At 48.4% G+C, this 15,833-nt stretch overlaps 1 protein-coding gene across 1 annotated transcript in view; it reads right to left on the bottom strand.

Annotated features, from left to right (window-relative positions):
• Positions 1 to 15,423, bottom strand: part of Fyb2 (FYN binding protein 2) — a 122,609-nt gene extending 107,186 nt beyond the window's left edge. Inside the window, exon 1 of the mRNA XM_023702673.1 lies at positions 15,169 to 15,423. Coding sequence (XP_023558441.1) covers positions 15,169 to 15,177 — 9 coding nt within the window. The 5' untranslated portion in view covers positions 15,178 to 15,423. The remainder of the gene's footprint in view (positions 1 to 15,168) is intronic.
• Between the last annotated feature and the right edge of the window lie 410 nt (positions 15,424 to 15,833).

Genomic DNA, 15,833 nt, shown 5'->3' with positions numbered 1-15,833 from the left:
GCCCTTCACCTTGGAGGTCGCCAGCCCCTTCTCAGCCCAGCTATGTCCTTGGAAAGGAGCATCCTTGGCTTTTTGGAGGAAAGGGCTTCCCGAGGAGCGCAGGGCAGTGTGGGAAAGCTGCCGCCAGAAGGGCATGGGCTGCCCTGTGGTTCCTCCCTGACAGACACATGCGTGGCCAGGCCTGCCGCCTCCCTTCAGGGAAAGAGACGCCCTGGTTCACAGTACAGATTTAGCTACTCGCCCTCCACAGACTGAGGCTAAGAGGAAGAAATTCTCTGTGTAACCGTCCCTTCCATTCAACACTTAGTAGCTCTCTATATCCGGGGGGAACCCACTGCCAAGCTGTACATCCCGAGGGACACGAGTCATACTGTGACCACATAGCCCACTCAGAAAGCCACCCTGTGAGGAGTAGCCCTTGGAGTCGTGTGGCTCAGTGGCCCCTCTGCAGACAGAAACGTGACAGTGGTGACCTGATGTGTTCTTCCTCTTGGACCTCTTGAGGGTGTGGCTTCCAAACAGTTAACGGAGACCATTTATAGGCGTTCATTCCACGACAGGTGCCTGCTCTGTGTCAGATAATGTCCCAGACATGGAAGAATGTGTCATAAATCATAAAACACAGCAAGAGCACGCTTTGAGCATGTCTTATTCAAATGCTTAGGACATATTTTGGAGTTTTTCAGATTTTCCAGTATTTGTAGATCTTATCAATTGAGCATTCCTAATCCAAACTTGAAAATGCTGTTGTCCTGGCACTTGAGAGGTTTTAGATTTAGAAGCATTTCAGATGTCAGAGTGCTTTAGATTTCAGATGAGAGATGTTCCAATGAAGTATCATTTCCACTCCTCCAAATAAACATTTTCTAGTTTTACCTCTTCTTTTTCTTTTTTTTTTTCTGGTCTTACCTCTTCTAACCCATCTACTATAGTGGATTCACTCCCTCTTTTCTTTACCCTTGGGTTATCCCACCCGGCACCGAAGCTGAGAAGACCCTGGGAGCATGTGTTGAGGGAGTGAGCGTCTCTGGGCCTCTTCCCACAGGTCTTCCTCTGCCTGGCACTTTCTTCTTCCTCTTCATTATCTGAAACACACTGACCCAGCCCAGGGACAACTCCCTGGGCTGGCTTCTTTGCATGAGTTCTGCAGACAGCAGTGGCCCCGATGTCCCCTGTGATCCTGGCCCTGGGACCTCCTGCAACTGTGGAGTTTATAACAATGCTCCTATCTTACACTTTTCCCTTCTTCCGTACACTAAGAGCAACTTTAAGTTAGAACAGGGCTCAGAAGATGGGCTCCATTTCCGTTTCCCAGTGAGTAAAAACGTGGATATTGAGGTTCACATCTTAAGATTGTTGTGGGCATCAGCACTGACTTGGTGCTGGGAACCACAGAGGCCCAGGGTGCCCATACTATATGAGGAGCGACAAGGACAATGCTGATGCACTCAGGGTCACTGTGCTGGTGTGACCTGCCAGGAAAGGGTGACCACGGCAAAAAGTACCCGTTCAGTAAAAATGCACAGACTCAATTAACCTAGTGATTTCAGATGGGAATGATACAGGGGAAAATGAAACGCTCAACCTGAAAGGTACCTGGGACGAATTCATGTTCTCTAAAACTGAAGAATAAATTTTAAGAACAAATGGAGATTAAAAGCAGAATATATTTATTGGGGAAAGAAAGCTTCTGTCCGAGAGAGAGACAGAAGGGGGGCCCGAGAGGGTTGTCCCCGGGAAGCTGTCTCTTTCAGGGACTTTTATAGAGTAAAACCATGTGGTGAGGCAGGTCCAAGGTGGAAACCATGGGAACTCGCTTAGGTGGGCAGGAGGTGGGACAAAAGTAGGGTCAACCAATGCAATTATGAGCACCATTGCGCAGGTAAAATTGATTAGGTCCAGAACTGAGTGGGGAAGTGAGTCATGTAGCAAGCGGGCATGAATATAGAACAGGACTTTATCCAGGAGCTGGTAGTGGTTGGATTAGCGACTCTTCCTGGCTTCCTCAAGGTGATGATCAATCCTGGATGCTTATCTTTAGAGAGGTCAGCATTTGTTCAGTCTTTGGTCTCTAGGTCTGGCCCACGGCATGAGCATCTGTCTCTCTCACAGTCGCACTGTATCTTGTCTTCCAGGCTGCCTCCTTGAGGGCCTGGCCCTGTCTGACTCCCTATAATATTTCTATCTAATTTAGCTGCCTACAACAGGAAGACTATTTATCAGTTCTGGTAGGTGGCATTCTAGTTTCCCGAAATGGAAATGTTTCCCTGCCTCTGTCCTCTCCTGCAGTCGGTCACAGGAAGTATCTGAGAGCTTCACTGACCCCTTCACACCAATCTGCACCCCTGTTTTCTTCCCCTGCTCCCCTCTCTGCCCCTGGACTTGCACCCAGGCCAGCCAATGGTGCCCATTGAGAATGATGCCACAAGCATTCAGTTCTTCTCCACCTAAGGCAACCCTGGAAAACACCAGAGGAAACCCCAGCAGGGGGAAAACTGAAAGCGGCTGCAAAGGGAGATGGCCCTGGTCCTCCAGTGCTGGGCCCCAGACCAGCTTGAGGTAAAGAGCGGGATAATCAGAAGGCTGGATGCACAGGCTCTTCAGCCTGAACTGCAGGGCTTAACAGCACTCCTGAGCATCTCTTTGTGTTAATGGATGAAAGGAAGTATCAGGACTTTAATGGTAGATGATGCCTACGAAAGGAAAAACCATAGGTGATTGCTTCGCTTGGAGTGAACAGGACAGAAAAGGCAGCAAGGCAACTCTGCTCCTTGATTCTGCTCAGCATGAACCGTGAGGCCTGGAGAACGGTGCCAGCCTTTGACTCACTGCAGGAAAACTGAAAATAGAGATACAACTGAAATCACAACGGTGGGTGTGAGCCTCTACAGTCACTGTGTGACAGGGGAATTCACCTTTACGCATGTGTTGTGCTGTGACACAAGAGACCTGCTCACTCTGGGAGTCGGGGTGTACGGCTGAGACATCCAGTCTACAGAGTCATTCGTGTTGATAAAACAAAGACGCAGCTGGCAACCTGTTAATCACAATGTTATGTGACTAATGAATTGTTTCATTACTTGTTTCTTACAGACCTCATGGCCTAAGCAAGTTAGCTAAGCTTCCCGTCCCCCATTTAAGGAAATACACACTGTTTTGGCGATGGTAAACAATTGTACTTGGCCTGTCGCCCACACAAGGTTCGTGTGGTTGTCAGATAAAGTGAAATACGGAGATAGGAGAACAGAATCAAATGTAACTCAGATGCAAGCTGTCACCTCTAAAGACAGTGCAAGTCCAGGCCACAGGGCAGATCAGCTGCCCCTGAGGATCTGCTGGGCAAGGGGAGGCTGTGAAGAGCTCAGGTTCCTCCAGCACAGCAGCAGCCCCTGTGCCAACTCCAAAGGACCTATGGAATTGCTAAACCTCGAGGAGGTCTGGAGAGAGAAGGGGAGTGTGGCTTCAGGTGTCACCGAAAGTCTGTGAAGGTGGCTCCATTTGGAAGTAGCTCCAAGCACCTGCTGCCAGCCCCCTGTGCAGCCAGAGAAGGGTGAAGGGAGAAGAGAGGCTTGGACCACTTGAGGGCACCGTGTGTCCCCCCACCTGTACCCAGACTCTTCCCCAGGACACCTGTCCAGGCTGCATGTGAGCCACAGGCTTCAGCAGGAGACAAGGGCTCCCTTCCATCCACCTACTGTCCTTCTACTCCCTGCCCTGTGAGTGGCCGTGAGACATGCTCCCTCCCTCATGGAGTCCTCTGCACCTGCTGTCACCTGTGCCTGGCCTCCTTGCCCCCTCTGTGGCCTGGTGAGTGCTTTTTAATGTTTTAAAACCTGAATCAGAAATATCTCCCCTGGGAAAACTTGCTGCGACTCACTCAAGCGAAGTAAAAACATTTTGCCTGTCCGTGTCCTGGTCGCTGGAGTATAATTTCACCGTTCACATTACAATTGTCATTCTGCATTATAATCATATTACTTTTGTCTGCCTTCTTTGTTAGACGGTGGCATGAAAGACCTACACTGTTTCTTGGGTTCTTAGCATCTTGCCTGTTAAATGAAAGCTCTCTGGGGTCAGGCTGGCTTGGGTTCCACTCCCGGATCCATCACTTAGCAGCTGAGTGGTCTGCAGGGTAAAGTCACAAGGATGTGTTTTCTTCCCTTCGGAACATAAATGGCTATGTTACTTATCCCGGTCAGAGTGCGGGAAGATTCTGATATTCATAGGAAAGACACAGTATCATAAGCAGCTAAGTTAGGTAGAAACGCTACAGGCAGTCAGACAGGACAGGGCCCTGAAGGGAGTTAGTGATGAGAACTCATTACAACTGTGGCTGGAGATGCACCCGGGCTTCAAGATAAAGACGGAATGACGAGGCCTGCATGCCTCCCCAAGGGATGAGCCAACAGTTGAAGATTATACCATACTTGGCATCACCTGGTTCAATAAAATCTAGATAAACATCAGTCACCCGGGTAGGTGACAAGGACTGCCTGATCCACCCCTTTCTAAAGGTTATTATTCTTTCCATGTACCCTTGCTACGTGACTTTCTTCCCTATTGGATCCATATTACCTAAGTGGTTATTGCCCTTCACAATTCATGCTTCAATTTTGGGGAACATGGGCTCAACATATCTGACATCTAGCAGGTTGGGAGGTATGTTATCAACAGGACCTAGTCCTCAAAATATTATTGGCTGTCACTGTAGTTATTACTCTTGTTCTTTAACCATTTAAGCTACCAAAAGAGAGAACAATGGATAAAGCATAGACATAGCTTTTTCCAAGTGGAACTTCTAGAGTCTGAGCTATTAAACAGATAATTATATGATTTCTCTTACAATGTGATATGTCTTCTGAAAAGAGCTTTCAAGTGCAGAGTGGTCAGAATGGCCGAGCTCTGTGAGGCGAGCGATTCCCTCCCCAGCCCCGAAAGATGCCCGCACCCTAACCCTTCGGACCCATGAACCTATCTTGTCACATTGCTTCATGACAAAGGACTGTGGGGCTGGACAGTGATCCCCACTGAGCCAGGTGGGTTCATTACAATTGCAAAGAGAGGATGGAGGCCTTTATCCTAGAAGACATAAGGAGGAAGCCAAGACCCCTGAGACGATCCATGCTGCTGGCTTGGAAACTGTAGGAAGTGGTGGGTGACAGTGTGACGAATAAAGTTAAATGTCACAGCTAAAAGGGTGAGCAAACCATTCTTCCTAGAGCCTTCAGGAGAAGCACAGCCCCATAGATACATCAGACTTCCAAGCACCTGTGCTATGTCAATGATACTTGGTGCTTTAAACCACTGTTTATGGTACGACATTACAGCAGCAGCTGGGACGTCATACTCATTCTTTGAAAGAACTCAGTACACAGTGGTCAGAATAGACTCTGTTTTGTGAGATCAAGCAGCTCCAAATCCCAGTGGCTTAACCAAAGCTCTCCCCTCCCTCCTCTCACCCCATAGATGTCACCCGTCCACCTGAGTCAGAGGTGCAGTCTGCTCCTCACACGCCCTCAGGGAGCCCCCAGCTAGTGGGATCCCTGGGCCAACACCTGGCTCACTGTGCGGGGCAGGGGTGGTAATAGCTAGCACAGACTCACACCTGCTTGCAAGTGCCTGGAGTTGCACCTCCACTGCAGACAGAACTTGTCAAACAACTCCAGTCTGATCAAAGGAGAGGCCGGGAATGGTCAGAGAGCAAAGGGAACTTTTGGTAAATTCTCACCTTCTCTGCTCATCATCCTAAGAGGGCGGCTGAGGAAGCCTTCTAAAGGGAATGGCTTCTCAGCAGGGAGCTAGAAGGCAGAAGGGATTAGCTAGGGAAAGAGACTATGGCACCAAAGACAAGCCAGTGGGAAGCAGTCAAGGAAGACGACAGTATGTTCAATTTTTACTAAGTGTAGCTTTCCCTAAAGCAAGATGTGTATGACCATTCACAGTAAATTTTTATTGGGCCAAATAAAACAAACAATAAAGAAGTAAAACTGTACTTTCCCTATATTGTATTTCTTTTAAGTCAATCCTCAACTGGTCATTTAGTGGATAGTTCACTTAAGTATATATTCCCCATTTATTTGAAAGAAGTCTTATGGGGTTTGGACTAGTAGCCATTAGTTTGTTTTCTGTCTTTAAGACTCTAGCCTCGGGTCAGGTTGGATGGCGAAATGCCAAGCTTGTTGTCTGGGCTACTTTTCTCTCAATGTTGTGATGAAATACCCCAGATACCTAAAATGAAGGAAGGAAAGGTTTATTTATTTCACAGTTAGTGGAGGGTTCAGTCCATACTTGGCTAGCTCCAATGGCAGAGCGGCACACGGCAGAGGGCAGCCATTCATGGTGGCAAAAAGCAGCCCGCGCCAAAAGGCAACAGTAATGGCTACAGCAGTGAACAAGCCTCTCCCCCTGCCTTATTTTGCTTTCAGGCTCTGCACCCCAGGACTTGGTAGCACTCACACCCATAATCCCAGCATTGGATCATGAATCAATCACGAGCTCGGGAAGCCTGCTGTCCCAATGACTGCATGAGGCTTTGAGGGGACAACTAGACACAAACCGTAGCACTTGTAGATGTCATATGATCCTCAGTGTTCCAAAGTGATACACAGTTAGTAATTTACACACACACCTTTATGAGCCCTTAAGGTGCTAATCCACTCTACACTAATGACAACTAGAAAATTTTGATTACTCAGAGATTGAAAGTAATAGAGCAGGAGAGAGGTGCAGCACTATACCAGGTATTTATTTCGTATTACATTACTTCTTAATTATGACTTCCTGTATTTGTACACTGCTTTGTATGCAAAAACCTCTCCCCAGATGATCTCATTCCATTGATGTGACCATCCAAAAAGAGGGCAGGTGATATATCATCGATTCCATTTGACAGATGAGGAAACTTAGCCCGACAATAGCAAACCCTTTGCTCACAGTACGCATCTGTGACATCAACCCACCGGTGCATGATTCCAGCTATGTTCTCCTGTGACAAACTTCCTTCCTGCTCTCATCCATCTCTCCAGAGTGAAGAACACCAGGACCACATACTTCTGAGACACTTCGCGACCATAAGCACTATCATGTGTCATTCGGAAAGTTTAGGAAACAAAAACTTTTATTACAGTGATCAGTTTTGAATGCCAGCTATGTGCTGGGTGATAAAGCTAGGAGCTTCATATCCAAGACTCACTTAACCAGGTTCTACCACTACTTTCATTTTGCACATGAAGTAACCAAGCATAGATATGCAATGAGATTTTTCTAACTGTACATAGTTAAAAGGGATTTGTATTCACCCAGCACAGCCTTGGCCTGTATTTTTAACTGTTTGTTTTTGTTTTTGCAGTGCTGAGGATTAAGCTCAGATTCATGGACTTGGTAGGCAAGTACTCTCCCACAGGACTATGTCCCTAGCCCTGTAACACATCTGTTACAGCCAGGATACCCTTGGGCTGTATCTGCCTCTGTTCCACTCTCCTCCTCCTTCAGACTTTAAAGTCCTCTCTGAATCTCTCCTCCCTGTGTGGGACACATTTCCCTTTCAACAGTCCTTAATAACCCATGTTTCTTTCCTCTACTACTCTATTTACCATATTTTCTTATGAATATCTATTTTTCTATTTCTTAAAGGGAATACAAAATAGTAATACAAAAGAAAAAAATCACAAATTATAGAGAATTTCACTACACAAAATAGAACAAATTCAACAGTATTTGTTGTATTGTTTAGTGTTGTCTTCAAATTAGATTTCAGATTACCTGACGCATGCATGCAAAATTGGGAAAAAGAAAAAGCTATATAAATTAGGAAGAGTCAAAAAGGAGCAAAATGAAAACAGAAGACAAAGTATTAACCATTAACTGCTCCTTTTCACAGACCTGCAGAAATCCACCCGGTACAATCATCCCGACCATCCTGCTTACACACATAGATCTGTCCTTTCCCCCACCCTGTCCTGTCCTTGTCATCTCAGCAGTTCCTTTTCTTTGAACAGGTTCCTTCCCTTTTCCCAGTACCTGTTGTACCCTTCAGATTTTATTTCCTCTTTCAGGTTCTTACACTAGGGAGACAGTATGATGTTCACACATGGGGGTCTGATCTAGTTCACGTAAGAGTATGGTCTCTAGTTACATCCATTTACCTATAAAGGCCTCAAATTTACCCTTTTTATAGTTGAATGGATATTCCATTGTGAAAAAATACCACATCTTCTCTATCCATTCCTCAGTTGATGGGCATCTGGGTCGCTTCCAAGATCAAGCTATGACACATTTTTGTATTTGCCATAGGCAGGGCCTTCTGGAAACCTCACCCTTGTCATTACACTGACAGTGACACAGGCCAGCACTTGCAGAGCACTCCCATGCTCTGGACCCGAGTCAGTGGTTTTACATTTCCCTTAGTATGCGTCAGCAGCATGCAATGACTACGTTCTGCGTTCTTCAGGACCAGCGCTGTCCTGATGCAGGCAGGGACTCCCAGGAGAGACTCAGAGAGGTTGAATAACTTGCCGGAAGTCACACAGCCAGTAGGTGGCAGCAATGGGATTGGAACCCAGAGGAGGAGGACTTGCTGTTGTGGTGCTGAGCATCAAACCCTGGCCTCACCCAGCCCAGCACTCTCCCATTGAGCTACACCCTCAGACCTGAAGATAAGGTTGAAAGGATCCACGTGAAGTGTTCCTCTCACCTAAAGGTCTAGGCTGTCAAAAGGACAGATGCAGCTGAAAAGAAAGAAGCTTCTCAACATACCAAACACCATGAAACTGAAGTCTCTGCTTGGGAACACAAAAGCCACGTTGACCATGTGAAATCCCAGAGAAAAGGCACGGCCACAACACGCTCCCTGCACCTAAGTCTCTCTCAGCAAATAGGCTTCTTCACAGCATCCGTTCTCCATCAAGACAGCGATTTACCTCCTAGCCTCTCAACACTGTCCGCTAGAGAAGTGGTTCCTTCCAGCTGCAGCTTGGGGAGAGCTACCCACTTAAGTCCTTAAAAGATCTGTGGGTGAAGACACTGTCTTCACTCTTTAGACTACAGATCTCCTCTAGCTCTGCCAGCTAAAGAGAGAGAAGGATGGGGAGGGGAAGGAAGAGGGGGAAGAGGAGGGGCTGAACTGCAGCTTCACAAGGCCCTGTGCAGGAGAGAATATTCCACTTCCAGAGCCCCTGTTAAGTATGCGTGCCATAAAATCCTGTGTTCTGCACCAACCAAGTGAGGCAGTGTGGAGCCAGTTCTGGGAAGTTCGGAGGAACCCATGTCTTGCCTTTCCAGCTGCCAGCCCTGGGTGAGCAAGGGGCCAGTTCCGCTGTAGGGTGCTGTGGCACAGGTCAGAAGCAGGACCAGAGTCCTGGGGCTTCTGTCCATTGGACAGTCCTTAACCTCCTTAGCCTTAGTTTTCCCATGTGAAGAGTTGGGATGAAATCTAGGTGCAGCTCACAAAGTGGTTCAAAGATACATGTGAAATGCCTTTTTTTTTTTTTTTTGGCATCATTTTTCTATCCAATTAAGTAAGTAAAAGCTTTTGCTTTCTCTCTTTTTCTTTCTTTCATACTGCAGATTGATCTCAGGATCTTGTGCTTGCCAGGTCCTCATTTAAGCCCCTGAGCTATCTCCCTGACCCCCACAAAAACTTTATTTCTGAAAACAATCTTGACCTATTGTATTTTCACCAATACAATAGGTAATCTTGACCTGATTACCTATTGTAATCATAGTCTGATTACAATCAGACTATGCAACCTTAGGGCAAGTCTTCAGAATTTCACCTAGGAAAGGTGGGTGGATTAGAGTTTTCCATTGCCACTATGAAACCCACATTCAAAGATTCTACACCCAGCCTGAAAGGAGAACTCTTGGTTCTTAGAGAAGTTAAGAAGATTAGTGATGGTTCTTGTATTTCTTGGTAAACACACAATTTTATTCCAAATGGAATTGAAAATGAAAGCTCACAACTTAATAGCTCCCTGCTTGTTATGTTTCTTTGGATCAAGAACTTCTAAAGTAGTATGATGATCAATACTGTGCACCTCTGACTTTAGGGTCAAATGTCTGGTTCCAGTCTTTGCTCCTGGGCTCTCAAGCCAGGAGACCTTGGACAAAATCACAAGGAAACCTTTATTTCTTCATCTGTAAAATGTGGATATCTTTCTCAGAGTTTTTGAAAAATTTGAGTGAAATCATGCATCTAATTGAGTTGACACAGGACGGGCACTACTAAATGTCACCTGATTTCTTCCTGGTATAGTAGCTAGGGAAATTATGGAGGACTGGGTATTTGCTTGGAATTAGGAGCAAAGAGCTAATAAGAATCACACATCCAAGCTCTGGAGCCTCTAACACGACGTGGAGTCAGAACAGTGCAGAAAATACACACAGGCCGACCAGCCTTTAACAAAACGCTTGGGACCCCTAGTTTCAGCTTTCCAATTTCTTTGGATTTTTAAATATTTGAATATACTGACTGTGGTATCTCAGGTGTGGGACTCGGGTCTAAACACAAATTCCCTATATTTCATATACATCTTAGGCATAGAGCTTAAAAGAAATTTCACCAATACCTTAAACAATGTGAAATTTTCAACTTAGGTTATTATATTAGCACTCAACAAGTTTCAGATTGTTAAATTTTTTTTTTGTCCTTGTTAAGTTTATTTGAGATAGGGTCTCAGTATGCAGCTCAGGCTGGCCTTGACCTGCTGGTCTCGAACCAGCAGCCATCCTCCTGCCACAGCCCCCTGAATGCCAGGATTACAGGCATGCACCACCACGCTTAGCTCAGTTTCAGATTTTGCAAGCATCTCAGGTTCTTGGTGCTTCACCTGCAGCAAATTCTTCCCAAGGGTCTGTCCTTCAGCTCAAATTTGACTAGTGCATTAGGCTAAATTTGAGGCGATATTTTTGATGCTAGGTGCTCTGTATTTAATTTAAATTCTTCTTAGTGAGTAAACAGTGTCCTACAAAGGAGAAATAACTAGACCCTGAGGGCACAGGGTAGGTCCCTGTGTCCAGCCCCGTGGGCTGGTCTCATCCTATCCCGAAGCACAGCTCTTGCCTACAAGCTCCACACAGCAGCTCCAAACAGCATGGTTAGAGCTCAGTGCTGCTGTATTTTTGTTTATAAGTCCTCAGGTTGTTGAAAACCTTTGTCTTGTTGCTTAAGGAATGCTGATCTCTGTCATGAGTTATGAGTTACCAGCGGCTGGCTCACCAAAGGTGAGGTGGGAAGACTTGGAAAATGATTTCAAGTCTCCAGTCAGCTCTGCTACAAATTGTGGCTGGGGAATTCTGATTCTATGAACACCCACTAATACTAGTGTAGGAGTTTATTATTTCTATGCCGTACTCCACAATATTACCCAATGTAATCCTTATAGACAAAACGGACAACTATTATTGGACGCGCAGAGATATGAAAAATTGGGGATAAATGCTGTTGGAGGTCACACAGCTGGTGGATGACAGATGACTCAAACTGTGGTCTCCCGAGTTTCAGAAAACTTTTTAAAACCTCTGTGTAATATATCATTCACTGTCAGAATTGAAAGGGAAGGAACCAATGCCTGGAAAGCCAGGTGTGTGGTGCAGGCGGTAACCCCAGCATTCGGGGAGGTCAAGGCAGGAGGAACTCAAGTGTCAGCCCACCCTGGACAACTCAGCAACTTAGTGAGATCTTGTGTCAAAATAAATTTGTTTGTTTTTTTCTTTTTCTTTTCTTTCTTTCTTTTTTTCTCTCTTTTTTTTTTGTATTTTGGGGAAATGTCTACAGGGTGTTCAGGGTCTCACTACTAGATTGGATTTACAGTGATTCACCTGTTTATAGCCTCCCAAGAGCTGGGATTACAGGCACGTGCCACCATGCCCAGTCTGAATTGCCTGCTCAGCATGCCCCGGAGGCAGGGCCAGCTGCGCCCCCTGGCAGGCACTAATAAATTTCTTTTTAAAGGGCAGGGACATAAATCAGTGATGAAAACCCTGGGTTCTAGCCCTACGAGTGCAAAAAAAAAAAAAAAAAAAAAGAACAAAAGGAACGGAGGAGACTCTGGAATTCAACACACCTGAGGAGTTTGAACTTTGATTCTGCATTTTATGAAATGGAGAAGACAGTAACAATGAAAATAATGGTGCAGAATAAGAAACGAAACTTCGGCTCTTTCCAGCGTTGTGCTACACATTTTAATTACTATTTCAAAGCACATCATTGTAACGTGCCTGTATGTACTGTGTTGAACAACAGAAAGTGTTATTTTGATTACTCTTTAAGCCTCTTTCTTGGGTATATTATGTTTTCTAGGTGTGGAAAACAAAGCCATGAAGTCAGTGTGATGGGCAGGAACGTGGACAGTGCCAAGTGGCATCTCTCGCTGGTCTGATTTCATCCCTGAAGAGGCAAAGCTCAGCTGTGGCTTTTGGAGCAGCGAGGACGAAGAGGAGACAAGCCTCTTTTGGGCTGGGTGGGGAAGGCACCGTGCAGAATACTGCCATCAGGTTCCTTAATTCCTTACTGATAAGGCCTGAGTAGCGTTTGCTGGGGCAATCATGCAGGTCAGGAATTTGGGCAAGGCTCGGTGGGGACTGTAGGGTTCCTTGGGCACTGGGGTGTCACTCCTAGCAATGGACTGGTGTGGAGGGTCAGCGCCTGGGAAGGGCTGGGGCAAGGTGTGGCTGGAACAGGGAAGCAGTGGCTGGGTGGAGCATAGATCTGCGGCACACAGACAGCCGGCTGGGGGACTCAGAGCTGCAGAGCTCAGTGCCTTCCTGACACGGCCTCCAAAGCCCCACAGTGCCGCATGGCCGTGGGGTGCTGGTGCAAGCAATCACAGCTCTGCAGACTCCACTTCTGGTGGAAGAATGTGAAGTCTGAACACCTGCGTGCCCAGCAGCATCCCACCGCAGATGTGTTACCTTGCCTTGGCCTCCAGCCTGGCCTTAGCCTCCAAACCTGAGCAGCTGCCTTTTACTCAGCTCCTCATCTGACTCCTGGTCTCCTTCTCCACCTACTCTGTGTTGAGTTCTCTGAGTACATGCCGGCTCCAGTCTTCGAGATGTTCAGGCTTCCCACCTGGGGTTCTCAACCATCCCTCATTTCCTTTCACAGTTTTTTAGGAGGGATCTAGTCCACCAGCAAATCTTGTCCACAACACTTTTAATATACCGACGAGTGGTGTCAGGCCCCAGGAAGCCCATGGCACAGAAGAAATGCCACCAGAAATGTGTTTCGCACACTCAGCTGCCACCTCAAGGCGCAGCAACAGGGCGCCCCGTAGCGTGCCATGCTCTACCCTGTGACCACACAGCTGCCTGGGACAGTGGCGCCGACACTCCCGGGCATCCTGTGGGGACCGCACCACAGAGCTCTAGTCCAGAAAGGATCCAAATCAGAAGCATAGCACTCACTGAACGCATCTTGCTTTTCCACCATTACGAAAATGAAACACTGCCAGATGAGTATCCCGAGGTAGGGACCATGGTGTAGAATCTGACCACTTCCAGCCACCGTCACCGCTCTCACCCTCCTAAAATCCGGGTCAAAACCAGAGCCAGATGACTTTTTTTTATGTATAAATTGGATTGTGCCCCTGAGCTGCTCAGGTGGCTTACTGCCCTACTCAGAGAAAAACCTGGTTTCTACAGTGGGCTCTGGAGCAAACGTGATCAGATCCCTCCTCTCAGGCCCTTTTCTCTCTCCCCTCCTCTGTCCCAGCCATTGTGTGACCTTTCTCTGCCACGATCATACAGTCAAGTTTGTGCTGCTCTTCTCTTCTGCTCCACCACCTGCAGGGATTTCCTGCTTGGGACCGTCCCACTTCTGCGGCACCTTGGAGCCCTTCTGCCAACTCACCTATGGCTTTATCTCTCTTCTCCCCTTAGAATATATTTTATAAAAACTAATAGTTTTGACTGGTTTCTCCTTACCCCTGCAGCACCTAGAATGGGACTGGTCCACACATAGCAGGTGTTTTTAAAAGTCTATTTTCTAAAACATAAAAACAAAATCCCCCTTTTAAAATGAGAAACCAAGAACATTTCTTTCGATCATTTTTACCGCTCTGGGAGCAGTGGAAGTCATGCAATCATCCTTAACAATGTTACTAGCTCAGATGTACCCCTCTGCACTCCCTCTGAAACTGCCTAACCCCCTTCCCGCCACCTCCCCAACACCTCCTGGCTTGAACTTGGCACTCAGTGGCTCCCATCCACAAGCCAAGCCCCAGTCGAGCAGCGACTTCCCAGCTGGGAGACACCCAGCAGCCGCAACACGCGACCCGTCTCCCTCCCCCAGCGCAGACGGGCGAACCCGTGGAGCTCGTCCTTGTGCAGATAAACTGTGACAGATGATCGCGTTCAGGTCCCGGCCCTCACAGAGAGCCAAACGTAAATTACTTTCCAATCCAGAACCCAGATTAAACTGCTCAACCTGGCACTTTCCTCCAGGAGGAATCGCTCAGAAGCTGCTAACCGGCTGTGGGTGGGCCAGCTGGGAGAGTCCCTGGGGGACAGAGCTGAATCCAGAGGCCAGTGCCCCTTTCCCCAAACTCAGCAAACTGGACTCTGGACTGCATAGAGGCTGCCAGGGCACAGGGAGATATTCCTGGCCGGCAACAGCTGCTGAGCCCTCTGTCCGCGTCTAAAAGCAAACATCTGGACGGAAGGTCGCAGGATTCACAGGAGAAAACCATTTAATTCCAAACGTATCATAAAAGACACACGCGCACGCGCGCGCGCACACGCGCGCACACACACACACACACACACACACACACACGAAATTGACTCAGAACCCAACAGAGGAGCCTTGGGGAGGAAAAGGACGCCAGTTGGGTCCGCACCACAGCCTCCTTCTCTCTGAGCACGGCTCTCCCGGGAAGGGCGCCCCACTTGGCTCGGCACCCCAACTTCGGCAGCTCTGTGCTTCAGACCGCCGCCGCTGTCTCGCTAAGTGCTTCCTCCCGACAATCCAGTTTTAGGAGTGGGACCCGAGCGCACTCGCAGGGCCTCAGATAACAAGGAGCAGAGACCAAGCAGAAGTCCCAAGCCGGGAAGAGCGGCGCCCGAGACCCCCGACTCCGGGCCTGCTCCCCCGACGCCGAGCCCCGCGTGTCCTTGGAGGAGGATCCGAGCCGCCGGGGAGTCCCGGGAAGCCCGCGTCCGATTGCGCCTTACCTCCTCCATCTCCCTCCTTTGAGACGGGTTCTCGGGAAGCAGCCCGCCTGCAGAGCTGGGTCCGGGGCCCACTGCGCGATCTCCTTTACCCCCGCCGGCCCAGGCGCAGCTGAGCTGTGCTCTCTACCGTCCACCTGGGCCGCGGCTCCGCCCTCGCCCCGCCGGGCGCCCCGGGCTCCATCCTCCCAGGTGCAGGGGGCGGGACGCTCCCAACCAGGCAGCCGAGGACCCGCTCTCTGCTCTCGCCGCAGGCCACAGTTCTCTGCTCCCTAGGCTAGTGCGACGGCCACTCCCCTCCAGGGACTTCACCCGTGCCTAGCCCCGGGAGCGACACGAGCTGGACCCTGTGGCCTGCATGCCTGCCCCCTGCTAAGGGCCACTCAACTGCACGGAAGTCTCCCTCCCGGCCAGGGAAACTACAGCCCACGGGGCCACAGTGTGCTAAGCTCAAGGGGCATTTCACGGATGTGTGAAAAGGAGTCAGGGCGACACAGCACCTGATTTGGGATAGTATTTGGTATCAGGATCCCACGTGCCTCTCCCAGCAACCCTGCGGGAAGCTGTTATCCCCACTGTAGCAGGGGAGGAGATGGAGTTGAGAGATTGTACAATTTGCCCACAGACACACAGGTGGGTGGGAGACTCAACATGTGATCCCGGATCTT

This window comes from Octodon degus, unplaced genomic scaffold, assembly GCF_000260255.1.
Source record: "Octodon degus isolate 3935 unplaced genomic scaffold, OctDeg1.0 scaffold00156, whole genome shotgun sequence".
Lineage (NCBI taxonomy): Eukaryota > Metazoa > Chordata > Mammalia > Rodentia > Octodontidae > Octodon > Octodon degus.
Note: the sequence above shows the minus strand (reverse complement) of the source record. Positions and strands in the feature narration are given on the sequence as shown.